Source organism: Loxodonta africana, chromosome 7 (genome assembly GCF_030014295.1).
Source record: "Loxodonta africana isolate mLoxAfr1 chromosome 7, mLoxAfr1.hap2, whole genome shotgun sequence".
NCBI lineage: Eukaryota > Metazoa > Chordata > Mammalia > Proboscidea > Elephantidae > Loxodonta > Loxodonta africana.
Genome location: NC_087348.1, coordinates 108,176,549 through 108,194,899, shown reverse-complemented (window position 1 = coordinate 108,194,899; position 18,351 = coordinate 108,176,549). Strand labels below are relative to the sequence as shown.

The 18,351-nt window shown below is 40.1% G+C and overlaps 1 protein-coding gene across 1 annotated transcript; it reads left to right on the top strand.

The window, feature by feature from the left end:
• The first annotated feature begins 7,935 nt into the window (after positions 1-7,935).
• LOC100669874 (tripartite motif-containing protein 43-like) lies at positions 7,936-16,843 on the top strand. Its single transcript, XM_064289524.1, has 6 exons — positions 7,936-8,334; positions 12,779-13,009; positions 13,938-13,960; positions 14,496-14,593; positions 15,760-15,815; positions 15,888-16,843. Exons 1-6 carry the CDS (start codon positions 7,936-7,938, stop codon positions 16,425-16,427), a joined length of 1,347 nt encoding a protein of 448 aa, XP_064145594.1. The 3' UTR covers positions 16,428-16,843.
• The last annotated feature ends 1,508 nt before the right edge of the window (positions 16,844-18,351 follow it).

Here is an 18,351-nt window from a genome sequence, read left to right as displayed (position 1 = left end):
GTCAGAACCGACTCGATGGCAACTGGTTTTGGAGTATGACATGCTCCTCACCAACAGTTTGTAAAATACAGAAAAGCAAAAGAATAAAATGAACTCATTTCAATCCCATAATTCCTGAAGAATCTGTACAAATATTTTGGAAAGATATACAGTATGTTATTAGTAAATATCTATTTCTGTACTTCAGAGCAGAAAGGATGGTACTAGGAAAATGGATTAAGAAATTAAAAAAAAAAAATCCTTCTGGGTGTTCTTAAAAATTGCAGGCCCCCTATGAGAGAGTAATTAGTTGTGTTTTGGAATCTAAGATCCGTTTTAAAAACACAAGTGTAAAGCCTTGCTAGCATCATTTACTTGAAATATATGTACATATATCATGGAAGGTTTAGAAGACAAGTAAGTTCCACTCCATATAAAATCTCCATTTCCTCAGAGCTGAATTGCTTAGATGGACATACATCACAAGAAAAGGCATCTAGATTTAAACATGAAATTTTAGCAGAGTCGGGATGTGAGTTATTGATTTTAAAAATATTCTCTTTGTCATTTTTCGACTGTTTCTGTTTTGTTGCAATGAAATTGTAGACTAAATCTTAAAAAGAGACGAAAGCCATTTTTAAAAATGCTGGCCTGGGAACAGGCACTGGGCTGGCAAGAGCTGGTTATCAAGGGAAGGCTTCACTTACTGACAGCCACAGGGTCCTACGTCCTGATTATTTAGACTCGACCTTTCAGCGAGAGTTTTTACAGGAGCCAGGTATATTGGTGAGGAGAGTGCATAAGTGCAAATTGGGGCCCCCACATCATATGTCCAAGTCTTTAAAACATATAATCCGATCTAACAAAATTTTAAAAATCATTTGTTATACTCCACTTTGACAAATATTGTATAACTTCATAAAGGATGTTTTAGGTAGGTTGGAATTTTGAATTGTGGGATCTTGGTGTTGTGTGGCGCTGGCATGATCAGCCCTTGGAAAGATAAACCAGGGAGAAAATTCTGGTGGCGGCTGATTTAGGGAGGGAATTCTGGAGTCTGGGATACCAGGAGGTATCTAGGAGGCAGCAAGCCCTGCAGTCTTCTCTGCCTGTGTGGTTGGGCTGGGTTCCACCACAGAGGAACAAAGAGAACAGCTCTACCACCTTTCTTCCAGAGCATGGGAACCCTTTCCTGTGCAACCATTGCTTGTTTCTGAAGCTAACAGGGGAGGATATTGTGTTCAATGGTCACAACAGGAAAAGCCTCCCACCGGCCTACAACTTCTCTCTCACTTTGCAATGATGGTAGAGGTTCTGGAGATCTCTGAAGCTTACAGTTCCCAAAAGACTACTCCCAACTCTACCTTCCTCATCTATCTGTTCCCCATGCACCCCAGCACAGGTTCAGGTGGATCCCCTTCCCATAAGGACTCTCCCTGCTAAGTCTCTGCCATCTGACTCCAGAGCCAGACCTCACCTCCTGTCCTATCCCTGGAAGGCTCAAACCAGAGAAACGGCAAGATATCAGAGGAGTCAGGCAAAGAGATGGTGGCCTACTGGGTGCCCACCCAGCTATTTTCAGGCACAAAGGAGGCATTCTGGAAACTGGAACTCCTTGTTCATGGCGGTTCTTCCTGCTCCTCAGAGCCTCCCTCTATCTCTTACCCTGCTCAGACTGATACTGGGCCCTAGGATCTCTGCACACAAGGTGATGATGACACTAGTGAGGGGCTCTGAGCTGCTTCTCCAGAATCTATAGCTTGGCTTCCCAGGCTGCATGAAGGATATCTGGGACCAATCAAAACTAGAAGATGTTTCTTAAGGGTCCAAGGTAACATCCACCCTCATTTCATAAGTAGAGGACTAAATGTGTTGGGATATAACCCAAACTTCACTCAGATTTTCCCGAATTGGCACTTTCCACCCTTTCCACCCATTGCTGATGTCAGATGGATCCTGGCTGAAAGCAGAGAATACCAGAAGGATGTTTACCTGTGTTTTATTGACTCTGCAAAGGCATTTGACTGTGTGGATCATAAGAAACTATGGATAACACTGTGAATAATGGGAATTCCAGAACACTTAATTGTGCTCATGAGGAACCTTTACATAGATCAAGAGGTGGTTGTTCATATAGAACAAGGGGATACTGTTTGGTTTAAAGTCAGGAAAGGTGTGCGTCAAGATTGTATTCTTTCACCATATCTATTTAATCTGTATGCTGAACAAATAATCCAAGAAGCTGGACTATATGAAGAAGAACGGGGCAACAGGATTGGAGGAAGACTCATTAAAAACCTGCGTTATGCAGATGACACAACCTTGCTTGCTGAAAGTGAAGAGGACTTGAAGCACTTACTAATGAATATCAGAGCCCACAGCCTTCAGTATGGATTACACCTCAACATAAAGAAAACAAAAATCCTCACAACTGGACCAATGAGGAACATCATGAGAAACAGAGAAAAAATTGTAGTTGTTAAGGAGTTCATTTTACTTGGATCCACAATCAATAGCCATGGAAGCAGCAGTCAAGAAATCAAAAGATGCGTTGCCTTGGGCAAATCTGCTGCAAAGGACCTCTTCAAAGTGTTGAAGAGCAAAGATGTCACCCTGAAGACTAAGGCGCGCCTGACCCAAACCACGGTATTTTCAATCACATCAGCATGTGAAAGCTGGACAATGAATAAGGAAGACCGAAGAAGAGTTGTCGCCTTTGAATTGCAGTGTTGGTGAAGAATATTGAATATACCACGGACTGCCAGAAGAACAAACACATCTGTCTTGGAAGAAGTGCAGCCAAAATGCTCCCTAGAGGCAAGGATGGCAAGGCTGCGTCTTACATTGGATATGTTGTCAGGAGGGATGAGTCCCTGGAGAAGGACATCATGCTTGGCAGAGTACAGGATCAGTGGAAAAGAGGAAGACCCTCAACAAGGTGGATTGACACAGTGGCTGCAGCAATGAGCTCAAGCATAACAACGATTGTAAGCATGGCACAGGACCAGGCAGTGTTTCATTCTGTTGTGCATAGGGTCGCTATGATTCTGACTCGACAGCACCTAACAACAACAACCTTGGGTAAAACATTTCCAAATATTCCAAGACATTTGCTAAGATCATTAACTAATAACATCCTATTTTCTACCTTTTTACAAAATGTAAGTAAAAAGTCTTGTTCCAAAACTAATTTTCATAGAAAGTCAGCATCAGTTTCTTTTGATGAGATGACGTTTGCGGGGATTAGTTCATGGAAATTAGCAAAGGTGTTACATAATCCCCTCTTCTCCTTGGTAAAATCTAATCATTCCCATGGAGTGGGGGCCAAAGTGGTCCTTACATTAAGTTCTTCCTTCAAAATACAAAAATAAATCAAACATAAAACCACTGTTCCTACGTGATAAGCATCATTACAGTCAACCTCAGGCAAACCATTTCCAACTTTTCCAAGACATTTGCTAAAATCATAAACTGATGGCATCCTCCTTTCTACCTTTTTAAACAGTTAAAAATAAATGTCCTCAGTTGAAAAAAAATTTATATATGAAGTTGGCACATGATGGTTCATTTGCTGAAAAGTTAGTATTACTTCTGAGATGATGTTTGTAGAGGTGGGCTTATGAAGACCATCAAGGTGTTAAATCAATCATTTCCTTTGTTTGGAAGAAACCTAATCATTCTATTAACTCCTATTGGAAGACACATGAAATACAATCACTGGGGAAAATTGGGCGTGGTCTTCAGGATTGAATAAAAGACATCCAAGGAAGCACGCTCTTCTCCAGAAGAGAGAGTGCCTTTGGAATTCTCCTACCTACAGAGTCTTCTGCAAGCAGCTGCTAGCACACAGGGAGGACTTGATCTCTGAACTGACTTCCATCACACTACCGCTACTGCAAGCATTGGGGAAACCTTTGGTATATCCTTTAGGTGACTTAGGTGAGTACGCAATTTACAGAAAAGGAGTTCCTGCTTCTTTCCCAATCCAAAGCCACAAAAATAGGTCATAATTTTATTGATCCATCAGCAAACTGAGGTTGTTTCTTTGAAATGATATTGTTTGTCTACTTAGTAAAGAAATTTCCATTCCTTTAACTTATTTCTGAATTAAACTATTCTATTTTTACTATCTTTTCTTTATATTTTTGGAGTTAATTTTTAAAAAAATTTTATTGTGCTTAATTGAAAGTTTACAAATCAAGTCAGTCTCTCATACAAAAATTTTTATACACCTTGCTATATACTCCTAATTGCTCTTGTCCTAATGAGACAGCCGTTCCTTCCCTCCACTCTGTCTTTTCGTGTCCATTCCCCCAGCTTCTGACCCCCTCTGCCCTCTCATCTCCCCTACAGATAGGAGATGCCAACCTTGTCTCAAGTGTCTCCTTGATCCAAGAAGCTCATTCTTCACCAGTATCCTTTTCTATCTTATAGTCCAGTCCAATCCCTGTCTGAAGAGTTAGCTTTGGGAATGGTTCCTGTCTTGGACTAACAGAAGGTCTGGGGGCCATGACCACAGGGGTCCTTCTGGTCTCAATCAGACCATTAAGTCTGGCCTTTTTAGAAGAATTTGGGGTCTGTATCCTACTGCTCTCCTTCTACCTCAGGGTTCTTTGATGTGTTCCCTGTCAGGGCAGTCATCGGTTTTAGCCTGGCACCATCTAGTTCTTCTGGTCTCAGGCTGATGTAGTCTCTGGTTTATGTGGTCCTTTCTGTCTCTTGGGCTCATAATTACCTTGTGTCCTTGGTGTTCTTCATTCTCCTTTGCTCCAAGTGGGTTGAGACCAATTGATGCATCTTAGATGGCCACTTGCTAGCATTTAAGACCCGAGATGCCACTCATTTTTAGAGTTAATTTGATGATTAACATTATTTCTACTATTTTAAGTGCTTCATGGTTCTTCATATGTGTTATAAAGACTCAGAATGTAGTTGACATATATCTTATAATTTTGTGCTTGGTATAGATGCTAAAATAGGTTTGAATGTTTTATTCTACATGTAGTGTCTGAATGTGTTACACTCTACTCTACAAGTGGTACATCACTATACGTAAGAGACAGAATAGTCTGTAAAATATAATTAGAAACTGCATTGGATAATTTGGTGAGAATATTCTTTTTGAGTGTGGTAACTGTTGTCAGTTCAGAAATGACAGTATTTTGACTTAAATTTTAAAGAAGCCAGGAAATGATTGGGAGCTTCGGTGCTAACCAAAAATCGGCAGTTTGAATCTACCAGCTGCTCCTTGGAAATCCTACAGAGGGAGTTCTGCTCTGTCCTATAGGGTCACTATGAGTCGGAATTGACAGCAATGGGGTTTTCTAGAAAAGTGACATGATGAAATATCAGAAACGAGAGTGTCATCTGTATTCATCTTGTGTTGAAGTTAGAACTATTTAGTAAAATCAATCTTTGTAAGCACAATTTATTTTTTGATGCTGATCATTGTTGCATGGTAGTTACATCTTTTCACAATGTGAAGGGGTAATCTATAATGGTATGAAAGCATTTGTGAGATATTGCTATTCCCTTTATTTTTTGGTTGTTTGAATACAGTGGTATAAATTACAAAAATAGGGCAAATTCAGCAGCAAGTATATTCATATGAGAAGATTCTGAATGAAGTCTGATCCAGTTTTATTTTTCAGTTTATTCATTACTAACTATTATGTATTCAGAAGTTGTTTTAACCAAAAACCAAAGCCATTGCCTTCGAGCCAATTCTGACACATAGCGGTTTCATCCTGATGAGCAGCTGATAGGTTCCAACTGCCAACCTTTTGGTTAACAACTGAACATTTAAACCACTGCACCCTGTGTTGTTTTAGGGCAGTGTATTTTAAGATAAAAGACATGAGAATAGAAAATTTGATTTTGTGGTTATATCTTGCATATAAGAGTTTCTCATGCATTTTTATCTGTGGGTTACAAGAGTGGCATTTTCTGGATCCTGCGTAAGGGATAGAAGACAAGTACAGATTGATGGCATTTTATACATTCCTCCATCTTATCAATTGATCTATTTTCCTTAACCTTGGTTATCTACCTTTTAAAGATGTTATTATATTAATCTTTTGTAAAAATGGCAGTCCAGCCTCATTAGACCTCCTTGTCTAACTTCACGAGGGGGAAAAAATCACCATCAGCTCAAAGCTGATCCCTATGAGATGGTGGTCAGACATACTTCCTCTCTCCAACCATTTTACCAATTCTGACACCAACTACCCATCCTATGGCACTCTGTACTTCTCTGCTGGATTTGATAATTCATTGCAATGGCCACACAGAACTCACAGACCATACTGACAGTTATGGGGTATGTTAGGGAAGTTAAGAGGTTATAATTCAGGATCAGAAGCAACTTAGAATGTAGTTCTTTGATCAGGAGAGCTTTTCAGCTGTGCCTGCAGGCAGGACTTTCTCTCTCTGCTCCTAGGCCCAGCCTCTGCCCGGCTCAGGCCAGTGTTCAAAGCTGTTTAGTTGTCCCTGTAAATGCCAAGAGACACCCCGCTCCACCAGAAGCCTCTGCCTGAAGGCACTCAGCTCTCACACTCCGTGAGTCAACAAGCCTAGCTCCATCAAATGCCTGGAAGCAACCACTCTGCCAGGAAGCTTTCTGCCAGAAGACTTTCAGTCCTCTTGCTCCATGGGTTGGGACACGCACTGTTGTTGCCTTGCTCCTTTGGCTGGGAAGCTGACTGTGGGGTCTCATGCCAGTCTTCTGGTTCTGCTGCTGAGGTTTCTCTGCTGCTCCACTCTTACAGCTCTTTCTCTCTGTCTCCTGGGTCTTGAAAGGATGTGCTCTACTCTTGGCTCTTTGCTTAGATATCAAGAGGGGCAGCTTGCTACTTGCCTCTTCAAGAGTAGGTTTTAATTTTGGTAAAAGGTATGAGTTCTAACTCCACTTTCAAGCAGTGTGATTTTAGTCATGATAGGATAGTTGTGACAATTGAATTAAATAATGAATGTAAAAGAGCTTAGTCAACACCTTTGCTAAGCCAGTCACCAGAAAGTTGTGTTATGATTGGTTTTCAGACCCATCAGGATCCACTCCCCTGGAGCTATAGAATGAGTCATGGTGATTCACAAGCCCATGTAGGGAAGTGACACATCAACAAAAGTGAAGTTCTTTTATGTAGGAACAAAAGGATTGATGGCAGTAGATGCATGTTGATTGGCGATCAACAAGTTTGCTATAGAAGTTGAGAGTTGCCTTTGTGCCTCAGTTTTCCATTTGTGTCATATGCAAAAAACAAAACAAAAACACTCTATCCTGCTCTACACTCAAGTGTATTTTTTTTCCCATTGGATATTTTTTTAGTAAAAAAAAAAATTTTTTTTTTTGTAAAAAGTGGGACCATACAGTAAGTACCATTTGATAACATCTTCACATTCCCCACATTAACAATGAACATTAAACATTTTTCTGTTATTTTTTAAATATTTTATTGTGTTTTAGATGAAAGTTTATAAAGCAAATTAAGTTCCCATTTAACAATTTGCATGCAAATTGTTCCGTGACATTGGTTACAATTTTCACAAGGTCTCAGCAGTCTTATTATTTCCATTCTCTTTGTTCTGTTTCCATTGATCTAGATTCTTTGCCTTCTCACCTTTGCATTTGGATAAATGTTAATTATTTGGTCACATATACTTGATTGTGTAAGGAATTATATTATTCACAGGTGATATTGTTTACTTTATAAGGCAATCCACTATTTGGCTGAAAGGCGACCTCCAGGACTGGCTTCATTTCCAAGTTCAAAGGGTATCAGGGTGATAGTTTCTGGGGTTCCCCTTGTCTCTATCAGTCCAGGAAGTCTGGGATTTTTTAGGAATTTGGATTTCACACAAGTGTCTTTTTGGGTTATAATCAGAGTAAAATTTTGCTTAGGCTTTTGTCTCTCCAGGGCAGAATAATAATAAACTCTTCTGATTTTCTTCCCTAGGAAAATGGATTCAGCCTTCCAGAAGGAACTCACCTGCTTCATCTGCTTGAAGTACCTTACAGATCCTGTCACCATAGGCTGTGGACACAGCTTCTGTCAGGCCTGTGTCTGCCTTTCCTGGGAAGGAGCCAAAATTCCTGCCCGTTGCCCCATATGCAGGAACACATCAGAGCAAACAGAGTTCAGAACCAATATTCTACTGAAGAATCTGGTGTCCCTTGCCAGACAAGCCAGTCTCTGCCAGTTCCTGAGCTCTGAGAAACAGATGTGTGGGACACACAAGGAGACAAAGAAGATGTTCTGCGAAGAGAGCAAGAACCTGCTCTGTTTGCTCTGCTCTAACTCTCAAGAGCACGAAGCTCACAGTCACTGTTCCATAGAATGCGCTGTTGAGGAATACCGGGTAAGCAATGTCTCTGAAAGCACTTTGAAAGCTGCAGGATAGTAGAGCTAAAAGAGTATAAGGAAGATGGAAACCATAATGATGATTAGTCCACTCATTACTGAGAATCATGTCAGGCACTGTTCTAGACACCACAGATAAAGCTGCAAATAATTACATAAGCATGCTTGCTTTCATAGAGTTTGTTTTCCAGGAAGGGGCTGTGATTAAGATAATGATTATTATTTTGAATATGTAGTATAACGCTCAGGGCAGTCTGAAGTTCTCATTTTAAGATAGCAGAATATAGGATCAAAAAGGTTTTTATATTGAAAGTATATTTAGTAATACAGATCAAATAGTATGCTGGAAAATATTAAAGACGTAGCATCACTTGAGGAGCCCCCGTGGGGTAATCATTAAGTTCTTGACTGGTAACCAAAAGGTAGGCAGTTCCAACCTACCTGCAGCTCCACAGGAAAAAAGACATGGCATTCTGATCCCCTAAAGATTGTTTGTTGTTGTTCTTAGGTGTCATTGAGTTGGTTCCAACCCTAGGTACAGCAGAACGAAATACTGCCCTGTCCTGCACCATACTCACAATTGTTCTTATGCTTGAGCCCGTTGTTGCAACCACTGTGTCAATCCATCTCTTTGAGGATCTTCCTCTTTTTCTCTGACCCTCTACCTTACCAAGCATGATGTCCTTCTCCAGGGACTGATCCCTTCTGGTAACATATCCAAAGTATGTGAGATGTAGTCTTGCCATCCTTGCTTCTATGGAGTATTCTGTTTGTACTTCTTCCAAGACAGATTTGTTTGTTCTTTTAGAAGTCCGTGGTATACTCAATATTCTTCTCCAACACCACAATTCAAAGGTGTCAATTCTTCTTTGGTCTTCCTTATTCATTGTTCAGCTTTTGCATGCATATGAGGGGATTGAAAACACCATGGCTTGGGTCAGACTCGCCTTAGTCTTCAAGGTGACATCTTTACTTTTTTTGCAGCACATTTGCCCAATGCAAGGAGTCTTTAGATTTCTTGACCCTGCTTCTATGGGTGTTGATTGCGGATCTGAGTAAAATGAAAGCCTTGACAACTTCAATCTTTTCTCCATTTATCATGATATTGCTTGTTGGTCCAGTTGTGAGGATTTTTGTTTTCTTTGTTGAGATGGAATCCATACTGAAGGCTGTGTTCTCTGACCGTATTAGTAAGTGTTTCAAGTCCTCTTCACTTTCACCAAGCAAGGTTGTGTCATCTGCATATCCCAGGTTAATCCATTTCCCTCCAATCTTGATATTCCATTCCTCTTCACAGAGTCCAGCTTCTAGGATTAATTGCTCAGCATATAGATGGAGGAGGTATGGTGAAAGGATACAGCCCTTATGCACACCTTTCCTGACTTTAAACCGTGAAGTGTCACCTTGTTTTGTTTGAACCATTGCCTCTTGAGCTATATACAGGTTCCTCATGAGCACTATTAAGTGTTCTGGAATTCCCATTCTTCACAATGTTATCCATAGTTTGTTATGATACACAGGGTGGAATGCCTTTGCGTAGTCAATGAAACACAGGTAAAATCCTTCTGGTATTCTCTGCTTTCAGCCAGGATCCATCTGACAGCAGCAATGATATCCCTGGTTCCACCACCTCTTCTGAATCCTGTTGGAATTTCTGGCAGTTCCCTGTCAATGTCCTGCTGCAGCTGCTTTAGAATGATCTTCAGCAAAATTTTACTTGCATGTGGTAGTAATGATATTGTTTGAGAATTCACGCATTCGGTCGGATCACCTTTTTTGGGAATAGGCATAAATATGGATCTCTTCCAGTCACTTGGCCAGGTATCCAAATTTCTTGCCATAGATGAGTGAGCACTTACAGAACTGCATCCGTTTGTTGAAACATCTCAACTGATACGCCATCAATTCCTGGAGTCTTTGTTTTTAGCCAGTGCCTTCAGTGAAGCTTGGACTTCTTCCTTCAGTACCATCAGTTCCTGATCATATGCTACCTCCTGAAATGGTTGAACATTGACCAGTTCTTTTTGCGTGACTGTGTATTCCTTCTATCTTCCTTTGATGGTTCCTGCTTCGTTTATACTTTCCCTGCAGAATTCTTCACTATTGCAACTCGAGGCCTGAATTTTTAATTCAGTTCTTTCAGCTTGAGAAATGGTGAGTGTGTTCTTCCCTTTTGGTTTTCTATCTCCAGTTCTTTGCACTTGTCATTAGAATACTTTGTCTTCATGAGCTGCCCTTTGAAATTTTCTGTTCAAGTCATCATTTCTTCCTTTTGCTTTAGTTACTTGATATTCAAGAACAAGTTTCAGAGTCTTTTCTGACATCCATTTTGGTCTTTTCTTTCCTATCTTTTTAATGACCTTTTGCTTTCTTCATGTATATCTTTGATGTCATTCCACAACTTGTCTGGTCTTCAAGCATTAGTGTTCAACACATCAAATCTATTCTCGAGATGGTCTCTAAATTCAGGTGGAATATAACCAAGGGTTGCATTTTGGGTCTTGCTGACTTGTTCTAATTTTCTTCAGTTTCAACTTGAACTTACATATAAGCAACTGATGGTCTGTTCTGACCCCTAGCCTTGTCCTGAGTGATGATATTGAGCTTTTCCATCGTCTCTTTCCAGAGAAGTAATTGATTTGATTCCTATGTATTCCATCTGGCGAAGTCCACATGCATAGTCGCCATTTATGGTAGTGAAAAAAGGTATTTGCAATGAAGAAGTCATTGGTCTTGCAAAATTCTATCATGTGTTCTCTGGCATTGTTTCTATCACCAAGGCCATATTTTCCAACTATGGATCCTTCTTTGTTTCAGCTTTCACATTCAATCACCAGTAATTATCAATGCATCCTGATTGCATGTTTGATCAATTTCAGACTGCGGAAGTTGGTGAAAATCTTCAATTTTTTTATCTTTGGCCTTAGAGGTTGGTGCGTAAATTTGAATAAGAGTTGTATTAACTGGTCTTCCTTGTAGGGTTCTGTATATTATCATCACTGACAGTGTTGTACTTCAGGACAGATATTGAAATTTTCTTTCTGATGATGAATGCAACACTATTCCTCTGTAAATTGTCATTCCTGGCATAGTGGACCGTATGGTTGTCCAATTCAAAATGGCCAATACCAGTCCATTTCAGCTTACTAATGCTAGGATATCAATGTTTATGCATTCCATTTCACTCTTGATTCCCAGTTTTCCCAGGTTCATGCTTCGTATATTCCAGATTCATGCTTTGTACATTCCAGATTCCAATTATGAATGGATGTTTGCAGCTGTTTCTTCTCATTTTGAGTCGTGCCACATCAGCCAAAGAAGGTCCTAAGAAATCCTATGGGTCAGTTCTATTTTATACTCTAGGGTCACTACAACAACAGAATCAGTAGATCCAAATTCTATAGCAAGTTGTCTATCTGAAAATTAGCCATGTTTCATAAAATTCTTATTTGTCAGTTTCCTTTGGAAGACAAAGACACTATATTTTGTCTTTCTACAGCGTGAAATTTCCCAGAATTGGTAATTATGAAGGGTAAACAGGGAAACATGATCCTTCCATTCTCCCTTAAGTACATCGATTGAACATCCCCTGTCTCTTTCTGTTCATTATGGTATGAAATCCCTAACATTTGCTTTTCTGGCACTCATTCATGGTTCTTTTGCAGGAGAAGCTCATAAAGGAAATGAGATCTTTATGGAAAAATATTCAAAAAAATCAGAGAAATCTGAATGAGGAGAGCAAAATAACCAACCTGTGGAGAGTAAGTATGAGACTGTTTTCCCCAGAACGAGCTTGTGACATACTTCCTGGAGATTTGTTCATGATGAACTTGAGGTGAAATCATGGTGTGACAGATTCTGTGAGTGATCTACCAACAGGAAAAGTAATCCACCTCTTCAATGTAAGGCAGCATGACAGTTCAGATTTGTAAACTCTAATGTATCAGCAACTCAGAAAAGAGGATGTTTTACAAAATTAAAGAAATCGACTATGAGGCATTTCTTCAGATGTTTCAGGAAGTTTTGAAGTGAATGGAGAAGTTTTGAAGGGAGGATGGAGCCCTAGTGGCACAATGCTTAAGAGCTCAGCTGCTAAACAAAAGGTCTGCAGTTCTAATCTACCAGCTAGCTTCTCCTTGGAAACCCTATGGGCCAGTTCTACTCTGTCCTATAGGGTCGCTATGAGTCAGAACCTACTCCATGGCAGCAGGTTTGGTTTTTGGTTTTCGACGGGAGGGTGGGTTTGGCTCTTGAATGGAAAACAAATGAAGGAATGAAACTGAGAGATGATTTTATGGTTTCTGATAAATAGGAGGACATGGATTTCGGTCGAGTGTAGTTGATTGGTAGAGGATGTGAGTCAGAGAGAAACAGGTGAGGTTTAAGGGGAAGGGGGTTAACTTGCATTGCATATATGATTTAAGAAATCCATGTCTTTGCAGTATTATGTGTGTCTACTGTCAGAGATTATCAGCTCTGAGTATCAGAAATTGCATCCGATTCTCCTTGAGGAAGAAAAACAACATTTAGAGGGACTGAAAAATGAAGGCAAGGAGATATTACAGCAACTGAAGAAAAGTGAAGCCACAATGGTTCAAAAGGGGAGGCACCTGAGAGAAATGTATGAGGAGCTGATGAATATGTGCCATAAATCAGATGTGGAGTTGCTCCAGGTAAGAACCGAGGACGTACCTGGAAATCATCTATAGTAGCTGAAGTTCACATCCTCGACCTCCATGAGATATTTGGTACCAAAGACAGAATTTTTTTTCCTGTGATGGAAGCCGTTTTCCACCTGACTATAACAGACATAAACTGTAACTCCTATCCTAGCCATAAACAACAAAGTTTCATGGAAATATGAGAGTAGATTCCCCAGGGAATACTGTATTTTTTCACCAATAATGAGTGCCTTCTACTTTGGTTGCCAACTTTGCCCTCCCCCCACCCCCGGTATTTTCGTAAGTGAGCAAAACCAATTTTTTTTTTCCAGCAAGGAGTAAAAAATGTTGCATAGCAGCCCTTATGAAAATACCTCCCAGGAGGGTCGGGGAGCGGGAGAGGAGCCTGGTCGGCAAACAAATGTAGAAGGCACCAGTTATTTGCGTAAAAATACTGTACTCCCTTCTAAAAGTCTTTTTCTCTATCTTGCTTCTTTAAAAACCCCGAAAGGAACAACTTCCTCGTGGGCATTCCCTTTTTGTCTCCAGTTTGGCAATATGGAGACATATGTGAAGCGCTAACATTTACTTCCTCCTTTTTTTCAAGTCCCAGATTTGAATTGCCCTTGCTCTGGAACACATTATCCTTTGGAGACAAGCGCTTGGAAAGACCACTTTGCCGACAGCTGGCAGTCGCACCAGTACAATCTGTACTCATATTCTCTTTATTCATTCACCTTCAGGTTTCTGAATTCATTGAGAAATCAGATTCTATCCAAGTGGTGTACTGGGATTAGAGAGGAAAGGAAAAATGGATTTACTAAAAAATGTGCTAGTGGGTGGTTGGTACCTTTGAGAACTTGCCTAAACTTAAAGACTGAAAGAACAGAATTGCCAATTTGTGAAGAATTCTAAACTTTTCTTTGTATTCTCTTCACAGGATTTGGGAGACATTTTGACAAGGTAAGTTTGGCCTTCACTGCAGACTAGAGCTCCATGAGGGCTGTGAAAGAGATCATGGTGTTTCCAACACAGCGAGAACACAATTTATAGAGATATTAGATATTTTCTGTGTATGCAAGTTGTGTATGTCATACTGAATATGTTTTCCCGTTCCCTGTATCACAAATCAGCCTTGTTTCTTTCCTGTGACTCAGGATGGTATAGGTTGCAGGGCTCAGTGCATAAGTGGCTAGAAGATGCTACCTATGATTTTAGGTTTCAAACGCATAAACTTATTGATGTGAATGGACTAGTTTGTGTCAGGTGGTAGGTGAGAGAGGCAAGTTCCTCCGAGGGGCAGGAGAAGGAAGCAGGCAGAGAATAAAGAAAGATTCTCAAAGAACGGTACAACCTCATTCCAGGATTGTAAAGGTACACAGAAATATCAGCAATGGGTTCTGCAGAAAAACATTTCCAGTTAATGCTGATGTCCTTTTTACATACTGTGATGGCCCCTTAGGCACCTGAAAGGTTAACTGAATCTTCCCCCTTGCAGGAGCGAGTCCATGCAGCTGAACATGCCCCAGCCTGTGAACCCAGTGCTCAGTGCCTGGCCCATCACTGGCCTGATAGACAGGTTCTGCCAGTTCCGAGGTGAGTTTCAGCCCAGTGGTGGGACCGGATACAATGTCCTCCAATAATGGTTTTCTATGGGCAACCATTCCCTCTTTATTAATTCTTGATTTTGGGAGGAGAGCAGCCTGTGAATAGTCATATTTCCCCTATGATAATATGAAAAATATCTACATAAATGGTAGGAAAAGAGAAATGTTATTCTGGCCTGTACTAAATAGTTAATGAGAAAAAGGAAATGATCCAAAAAACGGCTCCTTGAGACCTAAAACCATTCATAGATGCAATGTCAGTCATTCAAAGAGTCATACAGAAAGACATTATCTCAGAACATTTCAATTTCAAATTAAGTGCAGTTGATTATGCTGATAAGTTCCTTGGTGCTTTACTTTTAAATATTTTAAAATATTAAAGTTTCTTAGTAACTGAACTTGGAATAATGTCCATTTTAATAAATATGATCTGAGAAACACGTGAATAAACATGAAAAAGTGATATACAGAAAACCAGAATTTATGAGCAACAGTAAAAGAAGTAGGTGGTTGAGGCAGTACGCAGAGCTCACTAATCGAGTGAGGTTAGCCCAGCAGGCAGAGAACGAGTAGGCCTGAAATGGAACCAGGTTTAAAACCCAGATCATGCTGAGTAGGAGACTCCTTCTAAGAAGGCATAAGCCAAATCCCAAAAACAAACCCAGTGTTGCCCAGTTATTTTCAGCTCCTACTGACTCTGTAGGACAGAGAACAGCCTCATATAGTTTCCAAGGGTATAAATCTTTATGAAAGCAAACAGCTGCATCTTTCTCCCTTGGAGCAACTGGGGGGTTTGTACCACTGACCTTTTGGTGAGCAGCCAAGTGCTTTAACTGCTGCGCCACGAAGGCTCCTTCTAAGAAGGCATGGTTTGATTTTAATCTTAAATTTAAATCTGCTTGCTTAACTAACATAATATACCTGGCAAAGTGTTCACCACTTATTTAGGTCTAAGATTTTTTGTTTTTTGCCCTGAGGAAAAAAAAACCAAACCCAGTGCAGTAGAAATAAGTCGTATTGCTGTGGACTTGGTGTCAGTGCACAGGTTTCTGATTTTTAATGCGCTGTGAAAAGCAATGAGCCAGAAGTTTGCATGACCTCCCTCCTCTGTACATTCTCGGAGATTTTAGGAATTTTTTTCCATTGTGTCACTAGGTATTTGTTTCTTCTGCACATCCACCGATACCCTTCAATCTGATATTTTCTGGCTAGTAAACTTCCCTTGTAGTGTTGGCCTGTTTTTCCAGTGACACTCTAGATCCAGTGAGTCTCTCATCCCATAGGAGTATAAAAACAGATTTTTCCTGAAATATTCTCTTTTTTCCACAGTGGAAATTTCCTTCAGTTATGAAATAAGCAGTCAGAATATCATGCTGTTTGATGACGTGAGAAGTCTGAGGCTTAGACGTGACCTTCAAGAGGCACCTTTTCCTTCTGGAAGATCTCACTACTTTGCTGCATGGGGAGACCAGGCCTTCACCTCTGGAAAATACTACTGGGAGATAGAAGTGGACAGCTCTTGGGACTGGGCTGTAGGAGTCTGTAAGGATACTTGTTTAAGGAAGGACAGCTCAAGGGTCCCGTCTGAGGACACTTTTCTTTTTTTATGTGTGAAGGAGGATAATCGTTACAATCTCTTGACCACCTCCCCAGTGCTTTCTCAGTATATAGAGAAACCTCTGGGGCGGGTAGGTGTGTATGTAGATTTTGACAGTAGAAGTGTGAGTTTTGTTAATGTTGCCAAAAGTTCCCTCATATGGGCATACCCAGCTTGCTCCTTCAATTATCCCCTCAGGCCTTTCTTTTACACTGGCCACACATGATCATGGTCAAGTCATATCTGAGGGACCCCTTCCCAACTGAAGCTGATAAATAATATTTTACTGTCTTTTACGTTGTTCTCCTTTAATGGAACATTTTGCTATTGATTATGTTGGTAGACTGAATTGAAAACTTTTGTTAGTTCAATTTTCTTTACATTAAAATAATCTCTCACAGCACATTATATGAAATATATGCTGTGGTTATTCATGTGTTTTATGAGCTTTGTGGCCTTAGAAGCATATATAGTACCCAAAAAACCCACTGCCGTTGAGTCGATTCTGACTCATAGTGACCCTATAGTGCAGAGTAGAACTGCCCCATAGAGTTTCCAAGGAGCGCCTGGCAGATTCGAACTGCCGACCCTTTGGTTAACAGCCGTAGCATTATGTCAGTCTGGAATATTCTTCTCCATCATCTTCATCTCGTAAACTCCTCAATTCATCCTTAGGGAAAATCTCTTTACAGAGATATATCCCTGAATCCTCAGGACCTGGACAGGTCTGTGGTTGGATGAACACTTTATGTGGTCCTTGTCCTCTTTTACTGAATGAATTATGAGACAGAGGAAGCGTCTCTTATATTCACTGCCATTTCCCAACAGGTAATACGATGTCTAAGACATAGCAGGCACTTAACAAATATCTGAGTGAATAATAAGTGAATGAGATATTTATCTTTTTTGCAACAGGGCTGACAGTGGGTTCTGCTCCATATCTTTGCTGTGGTGATTTCCAATATGCAGTATTTTCACTGAATTTCATTACTGATAGAAAGAAAGGTAGTTCTGCAACACATGGTTCCAAAAAAAAAAAAAGTTTTCTGGTTAATCATTGAGAACATTCATAAAAGTAAATGCCATAAAAAAAAAAAAAATTGCCGTTGAGTCGATTCCGACTCATAGCAACCCTATAGGACAGAGCGGAACTGCCCCAGAGAGCTTCGAAGGAGTGCCTGGTGGATTTGAACTGCCAACCTTTTGGTTAGCAGCCGTATCACTTAACCACTAAACCACTTTTTACTTTGAAAAAATTAGAGTGTTCAAAGCAGGCCCGAGCTGCCGGGAATAATGGAATAGCATCGCGGTTGTATTTTGTTGGTGTTCGGAAATGCCACAGACTATTAAAAAGACTTAGAAAATATAGGTTAAACCAACGGGATAGGGAGTACTGAGGACAACGTGGAGTAAAACAGTGACATAGACCAGTGATTCTGAAGTCCTGTCCTGGTTCCAGCACATTAGAATCAATGAACATTGTTAGAAATGCAAGTTCTTGGGTCAGAACCAAAACTTAACAAACTCATTGCCATCACATAGGTTCCTACTCATAGTGAACATTATGCAGTGGGGGAGGGTCTGCAATCTGCGGATTAGCCACCCTGACGAAAGCTGTAAACAAAGAAACATGGAATTAATCTGATTTATGGATACAAGGCTCAGTGTATTTCCTACATCTCAGAACCAAACAAGAGCTGGGAACTATTTGATCCAATGTGGTTGTTTAAGTATATTGTTTTTAATAAAAATAGTATAATGGGTAAGATATTAAACAGAATATGGGGGATTCAGAAAATAAGTTTAAAAATTGTACTAGAGATTATTGTCATGAAAGATACATCAACTCTTTAATCTTGAGCCATTTAATTACATCCACAGAGAAAAACTTTTTCTTTAGCTTGCAAAATACAGGGAACAAACAGCAGTCAAGAAAGTATGCCACAGGTACCTAGCTCAATTAATGAGCTTACTTTACTTTCTTGAGAATTAGTCAGAAAGGACATGGCCATCACCTTTGCAGGTATGTTATCAATGGATGTATCTAAAACTCTGGGAATACCATTCTATAATGAAAAGATCCCACAGTATTTAACTATACATGTAATTTTTGTACTAGATAAGAATGTCAGCAATATTATAGCAGTGTG

Excerpts from the sequence above, each read along its gene's own strand:
- LOC100669874 (XM_064289524.1), top strand. The coding sequence starts at position 7,936 with ATGGATTCAGCCTTCCAGAAGGAACTCACCTGCTTCATCTGCTTGAAG. Across the intron at positions 13,010-13,937 it reads CAGATGTGGAGTTGCTCCAG|GATTTGGGAGACATTTTGAC; the intron begins GTAAGAACCGAG and ends TTCTCTTCACAG. Across the intron at positions 13,961-14,495 it reads TTGGGAGACATTTTGACAAG|GAGCGAGTCCATGCAGCTGA; the intron begins GTAAGTTTGGCC and ends TCCCCCTTGCAG.